At 56.5% G+C, this 26,674-nt stretch overlaps 1 protein-coding gene across 6 annotated transcripts; it reads right to left on the bottom strand.

The window, feature by feature from the left end:
- Positions 1–805: 805 nt before the first annotated feature.
- LOC309641189 (casein kinase I) lies at positions 806–25,204 on the bottom strand. Of its 6 annotated transcripts, none has more exons than XM_082420944.1 (11): positions 24,920–25,200; positions 21,361–21,448; positions 12,604–12,714; positions 12,315–12,463; positions 10,770–10,998; positions 9,570–9,740; positions 8,112–8,260; positions 3,787–3,979; positions 3,548–3,687; positions 2,885–2,950; positions 806–1,990 (listed from the first exon to the last, which is right to left on the bottom strand). In XM_082420944.1, the coding sequence occupies exons 2-10, from the start codon at positions 21,434–21,436 to the stop codon at positions 2,918–2,920; spliced, it is 1,251 nt and encodes a 416-aa protein (XP_082277070.1). In that variant the 5' UTR covers positions 21,437–21,448; positions 24,920–25,200; the 3' UTR covers positions 806–1,990; positions 2,885–2,917. The 6 variants fall into 6 exon arrangements, with proteins under 6 accessions (XP_082277070.1, XP_082277071.1, XP_082277073.1 ...); XM_082420945.1 differs by having other exon boundaries at positions 806–1,826; XM_082420947.1 differs by lacking the exon at positions 9,570–9,740 and having other exon boundaries at positions 24,920–25,204.
- Between the last annotated feature and the right edge of the window lie 1,470 nt (positions 25,205–26,674).

Raw genomic sequence — 26,674 nt, 5'->3', positions numbered from 1 at the left:
TGCCTCAGCCTCACACGGAGGGCCAGAAGGAGACCCTTTACCAGGCCTGAGCCAGGCTGTGGGGTCATAGGGTCTTCGAATGCCAGCACTGGAAGGGACCTGAATTATGAGGGTTTTGAGCGATGCCCAGGACTTACAAGCGGTCTCTCAGAGCCCTCCACCCCCTCCCCAGGCTGAGCTCTTGCCTGTGAGTGGAGATCGTGGCAACAGCGGCTTTTGGGTTAACGAATGAGAAGTATGAAAGTAATGTGTGCTGGATAAACATGGACTGCTAGACAAATTCTTGTATAAGCTGGCCAGACAAAGGCAGCCAAGGCTGAGGCCTGTTCCTTTATCAAAGCTTGGCTGAAGGAACTGCCCAGGCTCATCTGTGGCATAGGTGCCATTGGACCCAGGAGAGCTGTGGTCTTGGGCAAGTTATTTTACCTTCACACTGTTTCTTCATCTGAAGGCAGGGAGATTAACACCTAACTCAGAATTAATGGCTAAGATAACTCAGAATTGTGGATAAGATAACGTGAAGAGCGTTTTGAACTTTCCTATTCAGTGTGGTCCTGGGCTGTGGGCATCACCTGGAACTTGTTCGGATGCAGACTCTCAGGCCCGACTCCAGCCCTCCTGAGTCAGCAGCTGCATTTTAACGAGGTCCCCAGGTGGTTTGTGTGTGGTCTTTGAAGCACAGGGTTAAAACAGTCCCAGGGAGGTACCAAGTACTCTCCGAGTGTCCTCAGCCATCCCTGGCTCCCAGGTCTGCTGGAGAGAAGCCCCCAGAGCAAAGAGGTGGGTGGACCAAGGGCTGCCCATGTCACTTTATCCTTTTCTACTTTATTACTTCAAATTAACAACCACAATAAAGCTCAAAAAAGTCCAATATTTACACAGGAAAAAAGTACAAAATTCCCCCCAAAGTTCTTCAGTATTTTTTTTCAGTTTTTTAAATTACAAAGTAATAAAAAGCTTTGCTCTTTAATTAAAAAAAAAGAAAAAGAAAAAAAAGGGGAAACAGAGGTAAATAAATTAGGAAATACACACACGGAAAAAAACAAACAAAAATAAAGTAAAAACGAGTGTTAACTAGGCAGGATGGATTAATCCAGTGCCCAGGCCTGACCCCAGGTAAGTGTCAGGACCAGGGAATTAATTTATAACCCAGGAGCCAGATGCCTTCTGGAAGTAGTCTCCACGGATTCTGCCCTAAGACCAGAAAAGGGGGACCACAGGCTGATGACAGTCTCAGGGGTCGGTGGTGTCAAAGACCCTCTGTGCCCTTCTTGAGGGGCATGGAGGTCACTGCCCACCCCCATGTCCTTGTCAGGGGGATGAGAACACAAAGTCGGCCTGGCAGGTGGGCGGGACACCTGCTGTCCTGGGAGATACAGGTCAGATACATACACACACGTCCACAAGGACTCCTGGCCCCCCTGCCTCACCACCCCCTCCTCAAGGTCTCTGTGGACAGGCAAAGAAGGGACCCAAACGCTGAGGGAGGGCACTGGCAAAAGCCCAACACAGAAAGTCGGCGGCCGTCATCTCAGGGGGGTGGGGCTGCACACGTCTCCCGTGGTCCCAAGGCTCATGGACACCCAGTGGGACCTGCCTCTGACCAACCAATCCATTCCCCCAGCTCCTCAGGCCACCTCCTGAGGGCTCGTGAGGACCTGCTGCAACTCCAGTGCAGAAGTGTCCCCCTCCCAGCCATGTCAGGCGGCGGCCGTGGCGTCCGCCAAGCGTAGCCTGATGTCTGGGAGCGTTTGGCAGCCTGAAGGCTGTGGGCAGCGGGAAGTGTGAAGGGACGAGGATCCTCTCTGCTGAGGGCATCCCATCTTCTTGCCATTGGCAAAAAAAGAAAAAAAAAAAAAAAAGAAAAAAAAAAGAATCGAAATAGAATCCATCGTTGGTTTTGTGCTGGGTTTTTTTTCTCTTTTTGTTCGAGTGGTTTTTTTTTCCCCATCTTTTTGTTGTTTTTTTAAAAGAAAATACAGTGAAGACACTAGAAAGGGGGAGAGAGAAGACAGATCAGGTGCACATCTGCCTCTGGCTACCCGTCTGCCAGCGGCCTTCAGCTCCTGTCTTCCTGCCCCCGAGGCTTTGAGCTGGTCCCTCTCTGGGGCACACAGTAGGTGCTCCATTTTCACAGAAAAGACACAGAATCTCTCTCCCTCTTTTTGGTGAGCAGCCACCCCCCAGCCACACATCTGTCTCACCCTGCCACGGATGGACTGGTTCCTGGGCCTGAGGTCTGACGAAGGTAAACCCCGATTTATGCCCCAGAGCTACCTGTGGAATACATTTCCACAAAGCAGATCGTACTCAGGATGTTCTGGTGTGAGGTCAAGCCTGTGAAATGTAAGCTGCTGCCAGCCATGTACATATTCCCCAGGGAGCTCCGACATCCCCCTGCATACCGCCAAAGGAGCCCCAAGCGGGTTCCCAAGCGGGGCTCGAGTGCAGAGCTGCGACACCCCACCTCAAGGCCTCAGGCAGCCACAAGTTCCATGGAGGCTCACACTAGCCAGAGGGCCTCTCCTGGGCTTGTGGAGGCCACCAAGGGCCTTCTTTGACAGCAGATAAACTCCTAAGTACAGGGCCCTGTCTTACATGCTCTGCATGAATGAAGCGTTTAACAGCCCAGAGGCTGAGACAAGGCTAAAGCCCTGGGGAAGGTCGGGGTGTGGGGCCCCGGGCTCAGTCCCTACTACCAACCTTCCAGAATAGTTAAGGCAAAGTGGGGACAGAGGACTGCCCCAGGCAAGAAGGAGTTTTCCAGCAGAAGTTAGCTGGCGTGGGCCGGGCCCCGCTCAGAGCACACACACCGGGCTCCTCCAGGGGGCCGTGGGTGTTTCCAGACCCGACGGGGCTACATCTGCAGCAGACATCGGCTCACCTAAGCAAATACTGGTCCGATGGTGGTTCCTCCTCACTTCCCGAGGTGGTCAAATGGCACGCTTGTCTTTGGGAAGGGAGGCAGAAAGGTGGGAGGGGTGAGCTGCTGGCCCCGGCACTTCGGCAAGTCTCTCCCCACCGTGGAGCCCCACCCCCAACCCAAGCCCCTCAAGCCAAGGGCAGGGGTACATGACCTCAAGGAGCCAGAATGTCTCTGTTTTGTAAGACAAGAACCCTGCCCCCAGCAGCAAAACAGCTGCTCAAGGCCACACGTGAATGGAGCCGCTGGACTCCCAGCTCGTGGCCTGTCCTGCTGAGACTTCTCCAACATAGGCAGGAGGCCAAGAGCAGGTCTCCTGCCCACCTCTGCCGGACCCCTTCCCTGGGCAGCCCCGGATTCTCCCTTCCCAACTTTCCTAGCCCAAACATGGCCCCTAAGTGGGGCCAGCCGACGGGGTCCACCCATCCCTCCATCCTGTGCTGACCGGGACGGCGGGGGCTCGCTGATGGCAGGGACCACGAGCCCCTCCTCTGTGAGCGCCCCGCCGCCCACGCAGGCTGGGCCCCTGGCAGAGGGCTGGGTTCCAGCTCTATCGCCTGCTGGGGCGGTTACTTCTCCTGGCTCGGCTGTGAGGCACAGAGGGCTGGAGTGAGGGCAGCTCACCTGTGAGGCTGAAATCCGGGAGACCTCTTGCCGCCCAGTGAGGTCGGAGGACGAGACATTGGCGGGCGCGCCCCTGTGTAGCCTCATGCTCACCTTCCTCTCTCTGTCGACCCGGGAGATCGCTCTGGGGGAAGTATTGCCTGGAGGGCGAAGCGGGGGCAAGCTGCCCTCAGCACCTGGGGCCCTGGCCGCCCCGCGCCCCACTCGGGCCCCGCGCGCGGCCCAAGGTGTCTGCTCACCAGCTTGCTGGATGCGGGAGGCAGGGGTGGAAGCTACAGGCTCGGCCGCACTGCGGAGCCGACTGGCGGTGGCCCCAGTGGGCGGGCCAGGGGGCAGGGCCCGGGTCGCGGACCCCCGGAGCTGCCCCATCCTCTCCTCACGCTCGTGCTCTCGCCGCTCCCGGTCCACGTCCTCGGGGTTCCGGGCTGCACCCTGTGGGTGTGAGATGAGACCTGGTCAGCCCTGCGAGGTCAGCGTGCTCCGGGATCTGGCACTCCCTCAGCACTCCCTCGGGGTCAGAGCAGGGGGAGGCAGGCCAGGTGGGCGTCTTGGGGAAGTGGCATCTCAGAAACCCTCTGGTCCAACCTCCTCCCCACAAAGCAGGAAGCCCAAGAGACCTGGAAATGACCCATGATCGCACCGCACAGAGAAACAAAGCCACACAACTGCCCGGAAGGAGGAAGCTGGACCCGAGGGGCAGAGGGAGGTCGCATGCCCCAGGACAACCAAGGGTACTCTGTGGCCCTGCCAACCTGGGTCCCCTCCGTGTACAGAGGGCCCCCAGCTCCTCAAGGTTTCCAAATACAGCAGGGCAAGTGTTCAGAGGCCCAGAGAGAGGGTTACAAGGCTAGCTGAAGGCGGGGCCAGGACTCAAACCAGGCTTCCCAGTGCCTAGCCAGGGAATCTTTTCAAAGGGCTGTTCTTCCCCTGCCCCTGGACCTGGCAATGGCTTCTGGCAGGTGCTGTGGGGACCACAACCAAGAGGCCCGGGGGACCCACACAGATGCTGCCTGCCTCGGGAAGGGAGCTGGAGAAGGAATGGGCTAGATGCCCCATGGAAGAAAAAGAGGCCCAGCAGGCAGGCTGTTGCAGAAGGGGTGCGTGAGCCCCTGGGGGCTCTGCCTTCCAGCCACTGCCACCCCCAGTGCAGGAAGAAAGGAGGAAGGCCCAGAGAGGAGTGCGGCATGGGAGCGGCGCCTGGCCGCGTTACCTAGTTGGTCCTGGGGTCGTCCACAGGGAAGGGCGGGGGCTGGCATGAGGGGGGCCGCATCTGTGAAGGAGAGAGCTGCAGGCTGAGTTGGGGGCCTGCTAATGGGCCACGGGGTGCGGGTTCCTGCAACTCCCTCTCTCCCAGAGGACTGGCGGAGAAGGCCCTGCTGTCCTTGGGAGATGGGGTGGGGGTGGCCCTTGACTTTAAGCAATTCCGGGAGATAGCGGCTGGGGATCAGAATGATCCCTGAATCCTACTGAAGAACCAAGGCCCAGAGAGGCCTCAGGACCCGCCTGGGGCCACACAGCTCAGAGCAGAGCTGGGGTGTGAACCCAGGCTTCTGCCACCCAGTCCCGCTCTGCTCTCCGCACCCCCAGAGGACTTAGCAGAACATTCTAGGGATGCACATTCCCAGTCCTCCCACCCACAAGCCTGTCCAGGCAGGCCTGGAAGCACCAGGGCACCATCTCCCGACCTCCAGTCCTCACCCCGGGTTCCCATCCACTCAATTACAGATTGGCAAAGAGAATGACTCAGCCAGAAGCACAGCAAAACCTATGATATGAGCTGCAGCACCCACTCATTAAACATCCCATGGGCAGAGGGCACATCAACCCTACAAGGCAGGTATGAACTCACTCCCTGGTTGGAGAAACTGAGGCTCAGTGAAGCCAAGTGATTCACTCAGAGGTGCACAGCCCAGGGGCCATGGCTGAGCGGAGGGCTGGAGCCCCTGCCCTTTGTGACCTCAGGAGGCTCAGGCCAACGGCAGGCTCAGGCCTGCGGCAGGCTGAGGTGAGCTACTCTCCCCGTTTCCAACCAACCCAAGTGATGCCTCAAGAAACGCACACCAGGGAGGTCTCTTGGCTTTTATTTGCCCATGTGAAAACACAAAAAGGTCAACATCAAAGTCACACAAGCACTCATCAGTGTTGTATGGACCCCTGTCCTTGGCTGTGTCGAGTTTCCACCTGGCCAGCTAGTTGGACCTCGGAACACAGTGGCTCTGTGTGCTGAGAGCAACATCCCAGGCTCCAGGTATCCGGGGATTCCAGGGCCCTGATGTCGAACGATACGAGGTGGCCACTCCAAGGAGGGAAGTTCTCAGTCAAGGGCAGGATCGTTCCCATGGAAGAGTCTGCGGCCCACGGCGTCCAGCATGGTGTCCAGTCTGCTGGTAGGTGCTGATGAAGGTTTCTTGCAGGGGGGAAGGGGTGATGTGGGAGGGGCTTGGTCTCGAGGTGAAAGTGTGGAAGGTCTCCATCGTGTGTCTGCAGATACTTCTGCCAGGGGCAGCGGGAGGCGGTTGAGCTCACTACAGTGGTGATGTGGTCAAAGGTGCCCAATTATCCAGTATGATGGCCCTCAAGTCAGAGATCAGGGCAGGATAAGGCTGTTGGCACCTTTGCTCAGCTTCTGAGTCCAGGGTCTGTCTCTAAGGGAATCCCAAGAAGGGGTCAGGGTGCCAGCAATGGGTGGAGAGCGTGCTCCCGGCCTGGCTTGAGGCAAGATCTTGTCGGCTGGATGGTCCCATGAGAAGCTCTGTGAGGAGCCATCTGGAGTAGCAGGTCCCACAGAACTTTCTGTGATGATGGATATGTTCACATCCGCCTTGCTGAGTAGGGCAGCCACTAGCCAGCCGCTTGTGGCTCCTGAGAACTTTAAATGTGCCAAATGCAACTGAGGAAGTACGTTTTCAGCTTTAATTAATTTTAATTAAAAATTAGCCACACGTAGCCAGTGGCTACCACATTGGAGGGCACAGGCCTAGACAATGCAAAATCCATTCCTGGAGCTATACAGAGAAAAAAAGGCCAAACTCAGCCCAGAACCAGACTCAGGAATGACTTTCTACATGGATGAGCGGGTGCCCAGTGCCCTGAGCAGTGCCCTGGGGCAAGAAGAGTTGGCCTCGGGCCCTCAGCTGTGCTCCCAGCCGGAAGGTCTGGGGTGAAAGGTGCCCCACTGCCCATCTCTCACCCCTGGGGCCCTTCGGCCTGTGGGACCCCCATCCTCTGCCCCACTCCTTAGGGAACAGTACCAGGCCACTGTTTGAGAGCCAGAGAGAGGAGGGGCACAAGACCAAGTGCCGATCCCAGCGTCCTGGAGAACAAGGCCTCAGGCCTGAGCATCTGGTGGAGCAGGCCGAGGGCACCCACCAAGAGGCACGCCACGATGAAACGCAGTACAGGTAGTGGCGTTTAATGAGTTCAGGTTCAATACAGAGGCCACCGACAGGGTCTGGTTGAGGCTGCTCCTGGTGCCCATTGCCACCTGGCTCCTCCAGGGTAGTGAACATCGTCCCTCCTTCAGGCTCTGTTCATCAGGCAGCCGATTTGTCCCCAAGAATCTCGGAGCAGGGCCTTCTCCGTCATGCCTCTCCACTGTACTCCCACCATGCCAAGGGATATCTCCTTGGGCCTGGCCCCAATGGGCTCAGGCACACCTGGGGATGTCAGAACTGGGGCCCTGAGGTCCAGACCACAGGCCAGTAGTTTGCGGCGGGCAGCTCCTCCATCTCCTCCATGGGCCTACCTGGAGGGTCCTGGGTGCCCAGGGGTGCCGGGCACCTGGAAGGGACAGAGAGAGCACAGCAGGGGCTCAGCCTCTTGTGCTCACCCCGCCAAGTGGTAAGTCTTGGAGAGGCCAGGTCTCGGAGGGTCCTTACCAGTACGTGGGTGGGTACATGGGCCCGGCACAGGCACAGGGGCGGGGCCTGGGCAGTGCAATAGCGTCGCTGTCACGGGGCTGAGCCTGGCTCGAGGAAGCCCCCTTTTCCAGAAGAGACGGGAAACAAGACATAGGATTTCACAGATTCCGGAGCTCTAGGCCTAGCTGACCAACACTTCTCCCCACCCCACCCCCAAGACTCTTGACAGAGAGAGAGAGAGAGAGAGAGGAGGTGCCTAGCAAGACCCAGGGTCCCATAACCAGGAAGAAGGAAACCACAATGAAGGGGTCCAGGCTGGCCAAGGGGGCCTCAGTGAAGGCCACCACCTGGGATGTGCAGAGCAACAAGAGCAGGATGGTGGAGGCCACGATCCAGACAGCAGGGCGGCCCACCAGCGCCATCCGGGCCCCACCCATCCAGGTGCCTAGGACGGACTCGAGGCCCAAACAGGCCCTCTTGGGTCTGGTGGGAGGTGGTGCCCCGCCTGGGCCCCGCTGACCACAGCAGCACGTGCCGTCAGCAGCACGTGAGAAGGGAGGAGCACGGGGCTCCGGGACCCCAGTGAGGTCACTTGCACTGTCCAGCTCATAGCTCCCATCTTCCGGGAGCCCCGCCCGCTACGGGGTCACGTTGGCTTTCCCAGTTCAGTCCCCCAAGCCCGCCTCAGCCTCCAGGTGACTCACGAATTTGAGCATGTTCCAGTCGAAGACATAGTCATAGGAGAAGCCCTGGCGGTGGAAGAGGTTGCGGAAGAGCTGGCGCAGGTAGGAGTAGTCGGGCTTGTCGTCGAACCGCAGCGAACGGCAGAAGTTGAGGTATGTTGAGAACTCAGCTGGTGGAGGGGGACAGAAGGCGCCACCATGAGGCCCATGCTCCCAGGGCCCCCAACAGCCGGCGCTGTCCCACCCAGCCACCGTCCCTACAGATACTTCTGATCTAAGAGGGGTCAAGATGAGGTCCAAGAGGCCGTCCTCCCTACAACAATCCGTGAACTTCAGCCTGTCAAGAGCCCGACGGCAACTCTAAGCCACAGGAGGAAAACTTCCATTTCCTCCTCTGAAAATCAGAGGCAAGAGAGGGCCCTGGTGAGACAATAGGAAATATATATATTGGTTCCGGCCCCCGGGCTCCTAAAGCCCTTGTACCTGCCTAGGTGGTCAGAGCATGAGGAGCATCTTTTGCTCTACGGAGGAGACTCTGGGTGGGCTCCTGGGTGCGGGCAGGTCAGCAGAAAGACCAATCCATGATTAGAAGCTTGGAATTTCCAGCCCCCGGCCCTACCCACTTCTCTAGAGAAGGGAGAGGGGCTGGAGATGGAGTTAATGATCACCCGTGCCGACATGATGAAGCCTCCATAAATATCCCAATAGCATGGGGTTTGGAGAGCTTCCCAGTTGGCGAACTCATCCACATCAGGAGGGTGACACACCCCAACTCCACGCAGATAGAAGCTCCTGCTTTCGGGACCCTCCCAAACCTCACCCTATGTATCTCTTCAACTGGCTGCTCATCTGTATCCTTTACCACATCCTTTAATAAACTGGTAAACATAAGGAAGTACTTCCCTGACTTTTGTGAGCCAAATTAATCAAACCCAAGGAGGGAGTCACGGGAACCTCAGATTTATTTATAGTCAATCAGTCAGACGCACAGGTGGCAACCTGGACTCGTCACTGGCATCTGAAGTGTGGTGAGAACAACCTTGTGGGACTGAGCCCTTACCCTGTGGGATCTGACACTACCTCCAGGGAGATAGTGCCGGAACTGAGTTAAACTCTAGGACACCCGGCTGGTGTCAGAGCATTGCTTGGTGAGGGGAAAAAAACCCCAGACCTTTGGTGACCAGAAGTGTCAGAAGTGAAGTGTTCCGTGAGAGTAGTGAAGGAGACTCCCAGGAAGAGGAAGGTCTAGAGTTTTTCCTGACATTCAGCCCTTACGAGGTGAGGCCGGAGTGTGGGTTGGGGACACTCGGTATTTACCAACCAAGCCTCCTAGCTGTGCCTGAACAGTGGCAGAGCCTGTGATTGATGTTCTGGTGCCAGGCAGTGGTAGCCCAGGACAGGCTCTGTGTGGTCTCGTCTGCCCCTCAGAAGGGGCCTCAGGGGTCCCAGGCTAACCACCTGCCCCACTGGGCTACTCACAGGGGTAGCCTTTGCAGAGGACCTCAATGGGCGTCGACATCTTCTTCTCGCTGATCCGCTCGTACTTCTGGCGCTTGGTGGCCGCTTTGAGGCCCTGCCAGGGCAGGGAGCCCAGGTTGAAGTACATGAGCACATAGCCCAGACTCTCCAGGTCATCTCGACGGCTTTGCTCTGCAGAGTCAAGGACGAGGTGAGGGGCAGGGTCCACTTGGGCTCCCGGCTAATGGGAGCCAGGACCCCTTTCTCCAGGGCATGCTCCTCGATTGAGGGGAACAACCCCCCCTGTGCACCCAGCACGAGCCCCCCTTGTCACATGCTGGCTTGCTGCAGCCCCACTACAAACAGGCATTGTTATCACCCCCTTCTACAGAGAAGGGGCCTGAGACTGAGCTTTTCCAACACAACCTAGGCCTAGTTTTTCCAGCTCAGGCTCTTATTCATTCAGCAACTATGCAGTAGGCACCCCGGGGCCTCCTTGCCTGGCCCACACTGCGGATAAGGCTCAAGCAGTGGCATCAGACAGGGCTGGGGTCAGATCTGACTTTGGCACTTGCTAAGCTGTATGACCTTAAGCAACCTGTGTCACACGGTGAGCCAGCATTTCCCATCCGTAAAAATGGGGAAACAGGGCTTCCCTGGTGGCGCAGTGGTTAAGAATCTGCCTGCCAATGCAGGGGACACGGGTTCGAGCCCTGGTCCGGGAAGATCCCACATGCCGCGGAGCAACTAAGCCCTTGTGCCACAACTACTGAGCCTGCGCTCTAGAGCCTGCGAGCCACAACTACTGAGCCCTCCTGCCACAACTACTGAAGCCCGCGGGCCTAGAGCCCGTGCTCTGCAACAAGAGAAGCCACCGCAATAAGAAGCCTGCACACTGCAACGAAGAGTAGCCCCCGCTCGCTGCAACTAGAGAAGGGCTGTGTGCAGCAACAAAGACCCAAGGCAGCCAAAAGTAAATACATAAAATAAATAAATTTATTAAAAAAAAAAAAATGGGGAAACAGCCTCACGCACCAAGGCTGCTGCGGGGATGAGTAAGGCACAAGAGGGCGGGTGCTTGGCACCCCACAGCTCTTCTTGTGAAAGAGAAGACCTGCCTGTGCGGCCAGTCAGGGAAGTAAACCCAGGCTGCAGAAGGAAAGCCAGAGTCCTGGCCAGCAGCCCATGGGTGTACCCTGCTCCCAGGCCTCGCTCACTCACCGATGCCCAGGTGGGTGTTGATGGAGGCGTAGCGGGCAGTGCCAGTCAGGTTCTTGTTTTCCCGGTAGGGGATGTGCTGGTGGGTGCGGGCGTCCCGGTACTTCTTGGCCAGGCCGAAGTCAATGATGTACACCAGGTTGCCCTTCTTTCCCAGCCCCATGAGGAAGTTGTCGGGCTTGACGTCCCGGTGTATGAAGTTCTTGGAGTGGATGTACTCGATGCGGCTGATCTGGGGGAGGGGAGAGCAAGTCGTTCAGCACATGTTCCACAGAGGGGCTGGGGCCGTACAGATGCAAAAAACACATCCGTGGTCCCTGCCACGGGTGGGGGGGGGGCAGATCAGTCTGCAATCACCATGTATGATGATTTCAAGGGTCAGGTCACGGAAGGCTTCCTGGAGGAAGTGACAGTAGAGAGGAACTCTGAAGGAAGAGTTCATCAAGTTCGCTGTGACAAAGGAAAGAGAGCAAGGCAGGAAAGCGAATGGCAAGATCTAGAAATGAAGCCCAGAAAGGCATTCAGGCCTCACCTGCCTGGCTCTACACCCACAGAGGACATGAGAGGCCCTCAAGGGACCAAAGAGGCATTTCGAAGGCTGTTCTGGCAACCAGACTGGGGGGAACAGGAGCACCAGTGAACCCTAAACTTGGCAGGGGTGACAGAGATGGAGCACACAGACAGGATCTGTCCCCTGGCTTCCAGAGGACACCAAAGTAAGGTGGACACACAGGCCCTTGTCTTCCTTTAAACAATATGTTAGAAACTTAAATTAACATATATGCACACAATAGGTCCTCTGGCAGGTTGGTCCCCTCCCTGGGCCTCAGGCTTCTGAGTATTTCCTAAACCCTTTTTGAGTCTCCCGTCCTATGAGAATCTGACCACCCTCCTCTGCACACACACATCTAGCCTAAAACTGGAGGATGTCTGCAGACGTTCTGGAGGGCAGCCACAGCTACAGACCGCTATGTAACAAGATCTCCATGTGTCATTCCAGGGCTAGAATTCTATGCTTTTTTCATTTTCTTTTTCTAAAATTTTCCTCCCTTGAGCTTATAAAGGGACTGAAGACCTAAGCATTGCTTGTCCGTGGCTCCTGCTCTGGTCCAGGCACCGTGTGGCATCCCAGGTGACCGCACAACAACCCAGCAAAGGGAAGACGCTCCTGAGGAGACTGAAGCCCCCCAGCTCACCTACAGTCACCCCACAGGGACAGGACCCAGGTCTGTGTGACCACAGGCTTCACACTCACCTGAGGGCAGAGTCCCAGGCCTTCCCCGGAAGCCCAACCGAGCAGGTCTGGAGTGGAAACTGGGAGCCTGCATTTTAATACCCCTTCCTTACCTACCCCCCAACCATGACTGATGGTCAAGGTCCCCTGGTCCTGGTCCAGGAACCAGGCCTGTCCTACGTCGCTGTCACTGCCTCCTGCTCCAGCATCCTCCAGCTGGGTACCCAGTGCCCACTGGCACGACGGGGCAGAGGAGGTTGGAAGGAAAGCTGGGAGCCCAGTCCCCAGCCCGAGTGGGTAGGTGCGGGGCTCACCATCTGGTCGGCCAGGAGCAGCACCGTCTTGAGGCTGAACTTGCGGGAGCAGAAGTTGAAGAGGTCCTCGAGGCTGGGCCCCAGCAGCTCCATGACCATCACGTTGTAGTCACCCTCGGCTCCACACCACTTGATGGACGGGATTCCCACTGTGGGGAACGCAGGGCTGTCAGGGGCAGTCACTCCCCACCCCGCCCAACCCCAGGGCCCCTCCCACGTGCACAAGCACATGGCACATGCGCAGAGCTCCTCAGGCTCCCGCCCCTCTCCAGCCCCCTCCAGCCCTCACCTCCCCCCTGCATCATCTTGTAGAACTTGCTCTCGATGTGCAGCTGGGGGTGCTTCGTTTTCACACACTCAAGCTTGATGGCAACTTCTTCACCAGAGGCGATGTTGGCACCTGCCAGGGGCAAGGGACCGGGGTCACACTCAGCTGGGCAGGCAGCACCAGTCCAGGACCAACTAAGTGTCTGCCCCCGAGCAGCTCAGCACCCCTTGGGGGAGGCTGTGCAGAGGGCCCGGCACTGTATCCAAGGGAAGCAGAGGGACTGTGGGACACAGAGCAGGCACCCGACCCAGCCTGGGTGGGAGGGGAGAGCCAGAGCTGCAGCTCGTGCCAGGGGAAGGAGGTGAGGGCCGTGGACCATTCAGAGAACCGGAGACTGGGGCAGCAGGAAGGCTGGATGCGAGGGGGGTCAGGGCACAGCCGAAAAACGCTCACAGACCAGTAAGGGGAACTTCATCCTGGAGCGTGGGAGCTACTGAGGACTCCCGAGCCGAAGAGAGGTGAGGTCAGTGGGGTGTGGGGCTCAGGAGGAGAGAAGGGAGGGGGGCAAGGCTGTCTCAAGAAAGACCCAAATCCCCGCTGCACCTGGCCTCAGTTTCCCCAGCTACAGTAATGGGTGGGCTGACTTGGAGGGCTGGGGGCTAGGCTGAGAGGCCGGCTCCTCCTTGGGGCCGAGCGGGACTGTGGCTGCCACAACTAAACGGTGTGGTCTTCGCACACAGACAACAGAGAAAGTCCGGAGGAGGGCACACGACTGGAAGAACTGAGGACAGGCAGGATAAAGCCGGCACCTCAAATCAGGGGACGAGATGGGGCTATGCAACAAACGTCCTTGGAATAACTGGCATCTGAGAAAAGACAGCACAGCTCACAGCACGCACCGGAAGTCCGAAGTGGAGCAAAATATAGTACGGGGGAAAAAATCGGAGTGTAAGTTGGCTCAACCACTTTGGAAACCAGGTTGGTCTCTACCTGGTAAAGCTGAACACACACAAACCCTTGGCCAAGCCAGTCCACTCCCAAGTGTATGCCCTTCAGAACCGTGAGCACTGGGAGGACACGAAAGGACCTGCACAGCAACAAAGACCACAAAGCCCAGCACCAGAAGGATGGCTACAGGGTGGTGCAAGCGCCCCGGGGATGCCACAGGCAGTGGAAGGCATACACGACGGCTAAGCGGCTGGCTCTCGGCATCTGAACCCTGAGTGCGGGGAGCAAGGAGCAGCACCGTTCACAAGAGCCGGAAGGTGGAGACACCTGAATGTCCATCAGAAGACGTGTGGATTGCCACTCTGCCTGTCCCTGAGAAGGAACGGGGCTCTGACACACGCTGTGACATCAGTGAACCTTAAAAACACTATGCTCAGTGAATAAGCCACACACCAAAGGGCAAATAAATACTGTCTGATTCCATTATATGAAATGTCCAGAACAGATGAATCCATGGAGACAAAGAGTAGACTGGTGGTTGCCACAGGCTGGGGGCAGGGGGAAATAGGATGGGCCTGCTTAAGAGGTGCAGGGTTTTCTTCTGGGTGATGAAAATGTCTTGGAACTAGATAGGGATGGTGGTCGCACAACACCGGGGCTGTACTAAATACCACTAACTTGTGTACTTTTAAAATGGTTAATTTTATGTTGTGTGAATTTCACCTCAGTTTAAGGAAATAAAAAAAAGAGGAAGGAAGAGACAGAAGGATGCAAGCATAGTTCTAATTGTCTCAATTTCAAAACACACAACACTGAAATATATATAGTTTAGGGATATAAACATGCGATAAAACTAACAGAAGAGAATAACTTAAAATGTCAAGATAGTGGTTACCTCTGTGTGGGGGAAGCAGAGGGCGGGACGGGGTGGGGTACCAGGGGCCTTCAAGGTGACAGGCATGTCCCCCTCCAACTGGGTGTTGGGAAGGATGCCTTATACCATGCACATGTTTTATACATTTAATAAAAAAGTAAAACAATGAGATGTTAGAAGAAAGGAGCACTGCCTTTTAATTTGGGGGTAGGCAAGGCTTTTTATCCTGACTTAAAATCCAGAAGCCATTAAAGAAAAACAAAAGGCTCCCTTTCCTCCTCCAAAAAAGGAATCACTCTCCACGGCAAAAACACCAGAAACAAAGTCCTAAGAAATAGTGCACACTCTTATCAATAGCAAAGAGCTAACATCACACTAATATATAATGAGCGCCTACAAAGCAGTAGGAAAAGGACCAATGATTCCATAGGAAGTAGGGTAAAGGATTCAAACACACACTTCACAGAGAAAGAAAGAAATCATTAGTATAAAAATGGCTTACTCAGGGACTTCCCTGGTTGTCTAGTGGGTAAGACTGAGTTCCCAATGCAGGCGGCCCGGTTTCGATCCTGGTTGGGGAACCAGGTCCTGCAGGCATGCTGCAACTAAGGATCCTGAGTACCGCAACCAAGACCCAGAGCAGCCACAATAAATGAATAAATAAATATTAAAAGACCATGTCGGGCTTCCCTGGTGGCGCAGTGGTTGAGAATCTGCCTGCTAATGCAGGGGACATGGGTTCGAGCCCTGGTCTGGGAGGATCCCACATGCTGCGGAGCAACTAGGCCCGTGAGCCACAACTACTGAGCCTGCACGTCTGGAGGCTGTGCTCGGCAACAAGAGAGGCCGCGATAGTGAGAGGCCCGCGCACCGCGATGAAGAGCGGCCCCCGCTTGCCGCAACTGGAGAAAGACCTCGCACAGAAACGAAGACCCAACACAGCCATAAATAAATAAATAAATAAAAATTAAAAGACCATGTCCACCCAAGCTAGCCTGCACTCTCGGTGGGAGGGGTCGCTCCTCCCCAGCGGTCCCCGTGTGAACTGGGGAAGCCTGGCGGCAAGGCCACTTGGCTCCCTCCAGCTCCCACTCCCAGGACTTTACTCGATACCCTCGCACGGTGCAAAATAAGGCCTGGATGAGGCTGTCCACTTAGGCTGTTTTCAACAGTAAAAGCTTGGAAACAACCCAAATGTCCAGCAGTGGGGACTGGTTAAATAAAGAAAGGCCCATCCATAAAACGGAAAACAATGGAGAAAGAATGAGGAAGCTCTCTCGGTGTAGAAGTGGAAAGATCTCAAAGATACAGGAAGTGAAAAAGCAAAGTACAGAACAGTATGTATTATATGCTCTCCTTTCAGTGGTTAAAGAAAAAAAAAAAAGTGGGGAAACTATGTATCTGTGTTTGTTTGTATCAACATAAAGAAACACTCAAAAGGAACATGAGAAACCAGTCAAGACTAGGCAGGGTTGGATCAGGGCTGGATTAGGGCAGGAGGGGAAAAGGGCATTTCTCTGATACCATGTTATGTCTTGTCATTTTTTTCAACACCTTTGTTGAGATATAATTCACATTCTACACAATTACTTCTTTAAAGTGTACAATTCAGTGGTTTTCAGTATATTCACAAGGTCATGTAACCAACACCACAATCAATTTTAGAACACTTTCACCATCCCCAAAATACCTGCATCTCTTAGTGGTCGCTCCTCATCTCTCCCAACGCCCCAGCTCTAGGCAACCACTAATCCACTTTCTGTCTCCATGGACGTGCCTACTCCTGATATTTCATATAAATAGAATCATAGATATGTGATCTTTTGTGACTGGCTTCTTTCACTTAGCATGTTGTTGTGTTTTGGTTTTTGGTTTTGTGTTTTCATTTCTGAACCACTTAAAACTTAAAAGAAAAAAAAAGTGGATTCCCAAATCCAGTGAGCAATGGGGAGAAAGTGCTTTGCAAACTGTAAAGTGCTTTTGACACGTCAACACTCATCACTGGGGAGAGCCTCACACGTTTCCAGGCGACAGTGAGGATGGGGGTGGGGGGGGAGCTGGGGCTCACTGCAGTCCACTGGCCATGCAGTGGGAGGAAAGGCTGCAAGGGCTCCTGCTGTGTGAGCAGGACCATCCCAGACTGTGGTCACAGCACGTGCAAAGGCCCGACAGGAGTGGGCGCAGTGAACGCTGGGTGGTCTGGTGCAGCTGGAGCTCGAGGTGGCTGAAGAAGACAGTGGAAGAGGTGAGTCAGGGGGAGATGGGAAGGGGCTCAAATGCCAAGCTACGATCCTGGCCATCAGCCTGCGACTCCGGGGGCCAGGCATCGATGCCTTATTACAGGGCACTGCCGACTCTCTGCTCTGGGGCAGCCCTGTGCACCGCAGGGTGTTTACCAGCATCCCTGACTCTACCCACTAGCTGCCAGCAGCACACCCCCACGCTGAGGTGAAACAACCAACAATGTCTCCAGACCTTGCCAAACGTCCCCTGTGAGACAAAATCTGGCCTCCCTCCCCTTGTTGAGACCCACTGGTGTATTAGAAAGGACCGGAGAGGACTTGAGGTGGGGGGGGGGGGGGGGACCTGGAAGGAGGCTGCTGCAATTGTCCAGACGATGGCGGCCCCGTCCAGGAAGGGGGAAGAGACCAAGCGACACTGGATGACGCAGGGCCTTCAGCACTTATGACTCAGCAGATTGCGCAGGGAGCAGAGGTGCCGGGAGAACGCCCCTCCCCGAAATGGGGAGGTGGAGGGAAAGAGCCCTTTGTCCCCTTGAGCTCTTACACCATCCTGCCAGTACTACTGTTTGTATCATATGAGGAAACGGAGACACCAAAGGTCAATGACCAAATGCCACACAACCTCCCTGAACAGGGACCTAAGCTGTTAGGCAAAGGCTTCTGACCCCAACCGACTGCTGGAAAGCTGTCACAGCTGCCTACGGGTCCCACCACCACCAGACCCCTGCACTGCCTCTGAACTCTACCAGGAAGCTGCCAGTCTTCTCTCTGACCTCCCTCACTTCTCACAACCACTGACCTGAGGCTCAGAGAGGATAAGTAACTGGCCTGAGGTCACACAGAACTGGCTGGGGCAGAGCCAGGATCTGAAACTTAGTCTCTAGAGCCCCTGCTTTTTTCTCTACTCCAATTCCCTAGCATCTCATTCATTCAATCACCAGACACATACTGAGCCCTGGGCCACCTGAGGCAGCCCTGCCCTGGAGGAGCTCAGCTCACCTTCCGTGGGAACAACAAAGGATAACTCTGATTAAGTGAAAAGTGCCAGGCAAGGTGGCAGAGGTGGCCCCTAGGAGAACGAGCAGCCCTGTGGGGGGACGAGCCAGTGTGGAAAACAATCTTGGACGTAGAGAAGGGCTCGGACCTGGCCAGTCCTAGAGAGTCTGGGACCTTGGCAAGTTCTAGGTGGGGAGGGGGATGATCAAGCTCAAGTGGGGGCTCACTCAGACACTCACAGACAGGTACAGTCAGGGACTGGGCCGGACTGAAGGTGGGAAGTACCCACACCATCACCCGCTGGGGTACACCGTTCCCTCCCCCATCTGGAACTGAGGACCAGAGACTAAGAGGTCTAGAGAGCTCCTGAGGCACATGGCCAGAGGTTCGTAGAGTGGGTGGCACAGGCTCGGCCACTTCTGGACCCCATGCAGCCAAGGTGAGGCCCTACCAGAGCTGGCCCCGCATGATGCCGAGGGGAGAGGGAGGAGGGGCTGGAAGAGGAGTACAGGCCTTGCGGCCACATCCACAAATGTGCTCGCCTTCAGTCGATCCTGGAAAGCAGGGCCTGGAGGCCGCGCCCAGCCCCACCTGCAGAGGCCATCTGGAGTCAGGCCCTGGCACTGGCACCAGTGACAAGAATGTGGCCAGAGCTTCGAACAAAGGGAGCCAGTGAGGCCAGCCGGGGAGGCCCTACAATCACTACCATCCCCACACCAGCGAGAGGGGCCCAGGAGGAGCTGGCAGGACACTGCATCAGGCCAGGGTCCCCGAGGCCTGTGCAGCCAGCGAAGGCTGGACAGTCAGCAGAGAACCAGCTCCCTATCCCCCACTCAGGCCCAAAAGGACCCAGCTCCTGACAGTAGCAAATCCTAACCAAGACTGAGGGTTGGGGGACACAACATAAAAGCACCACTGCAGGGCCGAGCATGTGCAGAGTTTTTGCATGCTGTGATCTCACTACTTCTCACCACCCTGGAGGCCTCACAACTCCATTTTACAGATGGGGAAGCCAAGGCTGGCAGAGGTCATCACTTGCTCAAGGGCATACAGTGAGGAAAAGAAACGCCAGTACCTAAACCCTGGTAGAATTTACTCCAAAGCCTGTACAAAGAGGAGTAAACCCGGACTTAGTTTTTAAAATGAACTAGATGGGGGCTTCCCTGGTGGCGCAGTGGTTAAGAATCCGCCCGCCAATGTAGGGGACACGGGTTCGAGCCCTGGTCCGGGAAGACCCCACACGCCACAGAGCAACTAAGCCCGTGCGCCACAGCTACTAAGCCTGCGCTCTAGAGCCCGCGTGCCACAACTAATGAAGCCTGCGCGCCTAGAGCCCGTGCTCTGCAACAAGAGAAGCCACCACAATGAGAAGCCCGCGCACCTCAACGAAGAGCAGCCCCCGCTCACCGCAACTAGTGAAAGCACGCACGCAGCAATGAAGACCCAACGCAGCCAAAAATAAATAAATAAATATATTTTTTAAAAAAATGAACTAGATGATTACTGGATAAACAGGAAGTACTACCCCCAGCAAGGTCCCACCACATGGTCCAGGGACAATGACTTTCTGAATGACCTTGGGTTGCCCCTCCATCTATGGGCCTCAGTTTCCCTTCTGCAAAGAGAAGGCCTGGGGCTGGGTGTTGTCTAGGAGCAGGTATGCATCAGCCAAAAGCTGCCTCTCCCTGCCCTTTGCCCTCAAGCCAGTGGCTCCAGGCTTCAGTCCTGAGCCCAAAGCCTCCATGATAAGAGGGTCTTTTATACCCACCCCAATTTCACAAACAGTAAGGAGATGGGCACCCCCTTTTACAGATGAGAATGCTGAGGCTCAGAGAGAGAAAGTGACTTATCCCAGGTCACACAGCACATGAGAAATAGACTGGGGACCTGAACTTGCCCCCATATCCCCACCTTCTTCTCTCCTGCCATAAGTGAGGCCGCTTCACAGGCCTCTGCACGTCACAGCCCCCATTTCCTCATTCGTTCATTTGAAAGGCCTTCACTGAGCCCCCACGTGCTGGGTGCTGGGGCGAGAAGGTGGACACAACCCAACGCCTCCCCGCCTCCCCCCCAGAGGAGCTCAGAGTCACAGAGCAAACCTTTCAAACAGCTCCAGCCTGCACTGTTCCTTCCCTCTGTTCTGAGCTCTGCAGTGCTTACAGGAGGGTGATCTACTAGGTGTCTGACAATGACCTGCACACCTGGCTGGTACTTTACAGTTTACAAGATGCTTTCCCACGCGCCCATTTCACTTGTGCCTCATGAAAGTCCTTAGTCGGCCACGCATCAGTATCACACAAACTTCACCAACCGCACAGAGCCAGGTCTGATGGCTCTCTCCCACGTTTTGTCCTCTACACTCTCACTCCTGTGGAGGGCTGTGGGTAGAAAGTTTGCCTTTTCTAGTTTTTTTGTTTGTTTGTTTTCTTTTCTTTTTTGGCCACGCCACACGGCTTGCGGGATCTTAGTTCCCCGACCAGGCATCAAACCCACACCCATGGCAGTGAAAGTGCGGAGTCCTAACGACTGGACCACCAGGGAATTCCCTGTCTTTTCTAGTTTTGGAGAGAAGCCTCGGTGGCCAACTTGATCGTGCTGCCCATCTCAATGTGTGGAGCAGGGACACAGCTCGGCACCATCTCTAGAGGCTGTTGTGAGGGAAGACCGCATTCGAACAGGGCCCAGCCCAGCCTAAGTACTGTCCAGAGAATGTGGGCATACGTGTCCCCCTCCCCTCTGATGGGGAAGGGGCAGCTCACTGAGAAGCAGATTTCATACCCTAAGAGGGCAGGGACCCAGATCACTGAGTAAGAGAAACCCCCCGAGTTCTGAAGCAACAAGCACAGCACACTGACCTGTCAGTTTCCTCTGCCCAGGACAGAACTGACTTACTGTTCTTTTCCCAGGAGGGAAACAGAGGCACAGATGCTTCCAAGGGCACAGGGACAGGAACGGGGAGAAACCCCAGGGGCTGCCACCTTGCTCTAACAACTCCAATTCACGATTACCAACACAATCTCTCCCCTCCAGACCGACAGCTGCCAAGGAAGGGCCGCGTCCCCTGACTGTGCCCCGCACCCCCAGGGCAGCTGAGAAAGGGGCATTCTCCTGGGTCAAGGACAGGGGTGAGATAGTGATTTGTTTAATCAACAACATGAGAGCAAACTCAGACTTTCAACAGGAAGCACATCCAGGGAGAGAGATCCTAAAAGCTAAGACCGCCCCCCGCCCTGGCCCTGAGGATACGGGGGAGCCTGCGTCATTCCGAAGCCTTCCTGGGCTGAATTCCAAGAGGCCAGACCACAGGGAGGGGGCCTAGCTGGGAGCAATCAGCTTGCTCAAGCCTCTTCTGTCCACCAGCATCCTTCCCCCAGGAGACAAGAGACAGGGGTGCTAACCCAGCCTGGGTTTTCCCACGCCCAGCTGGAGACCCAGCTCATCTGCAGCTAGAAACCAGAGTTAAAAATACCCTCCTTTGCCCGGACTGCAGCAAGTGGGAACCCCATCCTGCCCTGACTGAGGAGCCCCTCGGCCTGCCTCACCCCCAGCCTGCTGCTTCCCTCCCCACCTGGGATGGCTCTGGGGACAAAATGACCAAAACACGCCACCAGAGCCACGTTCTGACTTCAGAGCGTGAAATGTTGGCATCTTTTCTCCTAGTCCCCAGGGCTGTCCCAGGGGCTCCAGAGCCACTGAGCTGGAGCCAGAAACACTCACCTAGGTAGATATCTCCAAAGGACCCGCTCCCGATCTTCCGGCCCAGGCGGTACTTGTTCCCCACACGTAGCTCCATGGTTCACTCTTGCTGCAAAAGTAAACAGAAACACAGGGTCAGAGAAGAGGGGAGCTGGGAAGGGGGCCTAGCCCCCTGAGCCCACTCCTCCCCCACCAAAGGTCAGGCAAAGCCACGAGAAACTTGGGACACCACCATCCTCCCTCCCACCAGCCAGGAAGGGATTTGGCTTTGCTTTGCCTAAGAGCAACCAGGTGTCAGGTAGCCCAACAGCCTCCACCTGTGGTGAGGCTATTAGAACAGGTGTCAGTGTAGCCAGGCGGAAGAGGGACTAGAGACAAGGCCCAGGAGGAAAGAGCAAAGCAAGCATCTCCTCGGGGGATACTCAATCAGGGACCCTCCGCTAGGAGCCTCTCAGGGGCAGGCCAGTCACAATGGGCAAAGACTCTGAAAGGAAAATCAAGGACAAAGGGGGTGATGGGGAGGTGGGATGCAGGAGCTGATCACCCTGGGGGTGCGGCCATGGCAACCACCAGCAAATTGCAACCTCCAGGGATAGGAGGACAGCTTGAACTGTCCCCAAAGGAGTTCCTCAGCCCCATCAGGACTGACAGGATCCCCGTGCCCCCATCCTTACCCCAGGCCTCCAGCTTCCAGCACCAAGAATTGGAGGCCAGGTCTCCACAGCCTGGGCTGGTCTTCCCAGAGGCAGACCTTGCAAGTCTGCAGTGTGCCCTGCCAGAGGTCTCCTCCCCAACTCACGGGGAAGGCAAGAAAGGGGCCCCCAGAACACCCACCTTCTGGTCCTCTCCCTCTCAACACCAAAAACCTCACAAAGGGCTCTCTGCAAGGATCTCTTTGGATGAACAGTTTGGGGCTGGTTTTCTTCAAGATTAGGAGGGTCTCCTAAGAGGGCCCTGCAGAGCAACTGAGGGGACCAAAGCCAGGTTTTGAGCTGAAGGACCAGCTTCTGTGGTGTGGGAGGAGGTCTGGGGGGAAAGCGCTGATTTGAGCACTTCCCTCCTTCCTGTGCCCCACCCTGGGTGTCCAAGCTCACGGAACATCAGGGGCCACCCTGGTAGGGATGCCTCTGCTCTGGCCTGGGGCAAAGGTCTGGGCAGCAGAGGAGGAAATTCAAAGGCCAGGAGGAGGTGGTTTTTGCTCTGGGGGATGGGGAGGCTTGGCCAATGAAATAAGGAGAGGGATGCGGGATCCCTAAGATCTCAGAGGGTCTACGAGAGGGCAAGTGCAGAAAACTATAAAGAAGTGCCGCTCCCTGCAGACAGGGAACTGAGGCCCAGGGAGGACACGCCACCTGCTCCCCACCCCACCCCAGCAGCAAGTTAGTGACAGTTTCCTCCCCTAAGACCCAGACAGGGTTCCTGCTGCCCTACCTGGCAGCCTCCACCCTCTCAAACAGGACCTATTTCATGCCAGGGCCAGGAGGCAAACAAAACAGGAAGATGGAAAAGCAGCTGTGTGCGGCACAGAGGCTCAGCCCCTTCCCCATGCCAAGTACTACCCCAAAAGCCAGACCCACCCGGGAGGGGAGACGGGAGAGCTCTATTCCACAGTTGGTCAGGCTGGAGCTCTCCACCCCAGCAGAGGCAAGGAGCCAATAGCTCCTGCCCAGAAGAGACATCCAGCCCCAGCACTAGTTCCCAGGGAGCCGCCACTAGCCCTTCACCAATGGTCACAAGGAAGGAGCTCCACCCCGCGCCAGCCAAACTCTGGGCTCTCCACCAAGGGCCTCTGCCCACACGCCCGGCCAGTCCCAGCGGAGGTGCCAGGGCTGCCAGCAGAACACGCTCCACATATGCGGGAAACTCACATGCCACACACCTCACATACACACCGTCCTGTGTGTACACTCCAAAGGAAGAAAGAAACGCAGACATACACTGTGAGTCCTGCTTGGGGAAGGGGGTGGGGGGCGGGCGGGTGTGTACACACACAACAACCCCCCCCCCCACCCCGGGTCCGTCTTCCGCCAATGCCAATTCAGAGACCACACACGGCAGCCGGGAAAGCCGCAGGTTAGGAAAGGAACATAAATACACCCGCATCCTATATTACATAAATACCCACGCCGGGTTATATAAATACCCGTGCCCTCCGTCTGGGTGTCTTACATAAATACACTGCACATGACCCCCCAGCCCCTCCCCACTCACCGGGCTGTCGGCAGAGAAGGGCAGAGAAGAGAGGGTGCAAACAATCAGCCCTGCAGGCAACCACCACTTTTCTGGGCTACCACCCAGACCCGCCAGCGTTCCTCCTACACCCGGGGGGCCAGGGCCCCAAAGAGAGCCTAGACTGTCCCAGCACCGTCTCCCCAAAAGCCTCCCAGAGGAGAGGAGAGAGGCTCGAGTCAGGAATGGAAGAGGCCTTCCAGTTCTTTGCTGCTTCTCTCCTTTGGGGGGCGGGGTGGGGGGTTGGCGTTGGAATAAACGAAGAAAAAAAAAAAAAAAAGCGGACGTGAAGATTCCGGAGTTTCAACTGGTTAAAAAAAATTAGACAAACTATCAAGCAGAACGGCACATGGGCAGTTTTCTTACTCCCTGCCCAGCCCCCTCCCCTGCCAGGGCCCTTGTCCCTGGACCATTAAAATAAAAAGTGGAGGGACATCCCAAACACCCAGGCAAAGGAGCCCCAAACAGGCATTTATTGGGTGCAACTTAGACACTCAGGATCCCCTTCCCCTGTTCCCAAATCTTTCTCCCTGACGAAGGCTGATGCAAAAAGAAAATATGCAAGAAAACTAAGGGAAAAAGTTGGGGAGGGGGCTCACCCCACTTTGAGTTTGGGCGTGAAGAGCTTGGGAATCCTCTCTCTAAGGACACCCGGGCACAAACATAGTTTTATGTTCCACAGAGACTTGCAAAACATGGATTTCTCACACGCAGAAACGGGAGAATCCGATCTGATAAATAACCCCCACCCCTTTCTTTCTCTCCACAAAGGAAAACAGAATCGGTGGCTGGGTGACCACACACCCCATCACCCCAGGGCCCCCAAGCGCCCCCAGCCAACATGCGGGAGCAGACTTGCTGACCCCCAGGTCTGGAGCACCCAGGCCAGGAGCGAAGGGGTTGGGGGCTCTGCTAATGCTCTGGTGAACCCTACCGAAGCCCAGGGTTTGGGAGAGAATTCCGAATCAACAGTATCGGGTGCCCCCCAGCACCCCAGTCCCGGACCCCCTCCCTCAGCGTCCCCAAATCGCAGCCCGGGGTGGCCGCCCCGGTCGGCTGGGGCCTTGAACGGTCCAGCTGGGGGAGGGGGAAGCGGGCCGGACTGGGGTGGCCTCCCCCGGGCAAGCCTGCAAAATAATAGTCACCCTCCTCCTCCTCGTCCCCAGTCGCGCCTTTGTCCTCGCCGGGCCGAGCGGGCGGCGCCCGGGCAGCCCCCCCATATCCGAGTGCGAACGCGCGTGTGTCCGCCCTCTCCTCCCCTCCCTCTCGCGCAAAAACAAAGAGGCGGAGGGAGCCCCGTTTCCCCCCAGGTTTGCGCCCCTCCGCGGGCCCGCGGCCCCCCAATATTTACCCCGCCGGGAAGGCGCCGGTGCCGGGCCGCTGCTCGGGGAGCTGCCGCGGGCGGGGGCGGCCCGCCTGGGCGGATGCCGGAGGATTCGCAGAGCCGCCCGGCGCGCCAGCCTCTCTCGGCCCAGCCGCCGCCACCGCCGCCGCCGCCGCCGCGCTCCGCTCCGCTCGTCCCGGCCGGGCTCAGGCTCTGGGATCTCAGCGCAGCCGCCGCCGCCTCCCTCCTCCCGGCCCTCCTGCCCGACCGCCCCCGCCGCCGGCTCGCGCGCTCCCGCCCGGCGCGCGCCCGCCGGCTCCCATTGAGCCCCGGGCCCGCCCGCTGATGTCATCCCCGGCCAGCCGCCGCCGCCCTGGAGGATTTAAAGTGCCCGCGCCCTCCGCTCCCGGGGACGCTGGGGCGCCCCGGAGCCGGGAAACACGGCCCCCCAGGCTCGCGAGGAGCACCTTGCAGGAACGGGGCCTTACGTTTGGGGCCGAGGAGCGCACACAGACACTGACACCCTGATCCAGTGGGGGCACAGGTGGAAAAACCTGGGAGGGGGTGGGGAGGAGGAGGGCACGAAAAGCTGGGTTCTTCTAGACCCAAACACTCCTCTCCCCTCTGCCCGGTTCTCTCTCCTCTCACACCCTAGTAGTGGGCCCCTCTGAAGGCCGGTGTTTGCAAAAGGAGAATGTTTACAGATTTGGGGGTCTCACTCCGCCTCCGGGCTCTGAGTGCTGCAGAGCACACAGGCCAGGTTGACTCAGAGGCCAGCGATTTGACCGGACAGCAAGAGACGGAGGGATATTGACAAACGGCCCAGAGAGGTAGCTGGGGCTATGCTGCGCTCTCCCCCCATGGAAAAATCAAATGCAAAGACCTTTTTCTTCTCCCTTCTTCCTCTTCCGGCAGCTCAAACTGATGGGCACAGAGCTGACCTCAAACCCAATCCTGTCCTCACTCGTTTAATGAGGGACCCCACACACTGCCATGGAGCCAGCACTTGAGGGAGGGTCCCCCAAGTGGTGCACATTTAGCCGAGTCCCCTCCCAGCTCTGGGCTGGGGTTTCCTTGTCTGCAAATCGGGAAGGAGCACGCGTCCCTCCCCAGGTCACCGAGAATTAATTAAGGCTTCCTACTGGCTTCCAGAGCAGGCGATGAAAGATTCCAGGGCAGTTATTAAAATGATATTTACACTGTACCATGCAAAGCTCCAAATTATGACACACATCCATTCACGCACACAACTGTGGCTGTGGACACACAAAATGCTGGAGTGCACTGCATCCCGTCCCAGAAGCATGATTCCTGGGAAGAGTCACTTCAAGAACAATCACACCTTCCTTCGAGCCTGAGGGACTTAGTCACACACTCTCCAAACTGTCAGGAGCCCCACAGACTGGGTTCTTCTTTCAGAGCCCAGGAAACTGCAGCCCAGAGATGGGAAGGGGTTGGCCTGGGACCACACAGCACAAGATAGCTCTATTCTCTCAGCGGTCCCTGGGAAAATGAGTCTATCGTGATCTCACTTCCAAGAGGAGGAGAGTGAGGACAAGCCTCCCAGGAGAGGTCTGGGGCAGTCAGCTGGGGACCTGCCCTCAAAGCCACTTTTGCCAGAGAAGAGGGTCACCAGCAAAAGTGGTGGGCTTTGCTTGGCTTGCGTGGTGTTTTTTGTTATTTCTTTTGTTCTGTTAACTGATTCCCAGTGTTTTAAAATGGGAAGATTTCATATGACAGGTCTGTTTTCCCTACTTCTCTCCAAACACTGGGAGAACTGCC

Source organism: Balaenoptera physalus, assembly GCF_965194825.1.
Source record: "Balaenoptera physalus genome assembly, chromosome: 13".
Classification (NCBI taxonomy): domain Eukaryota; kingdom Metazoa; phylum Chordata; class Mammalia; order Artiodactyla; family Balaenopteridae; genus Balaenoptera; species Balaenoptera physalus.
Note: the sequence above shows the minus strand (reverse complement) of the source record. Positions and strands in the feature narration are given on the sequence as shown.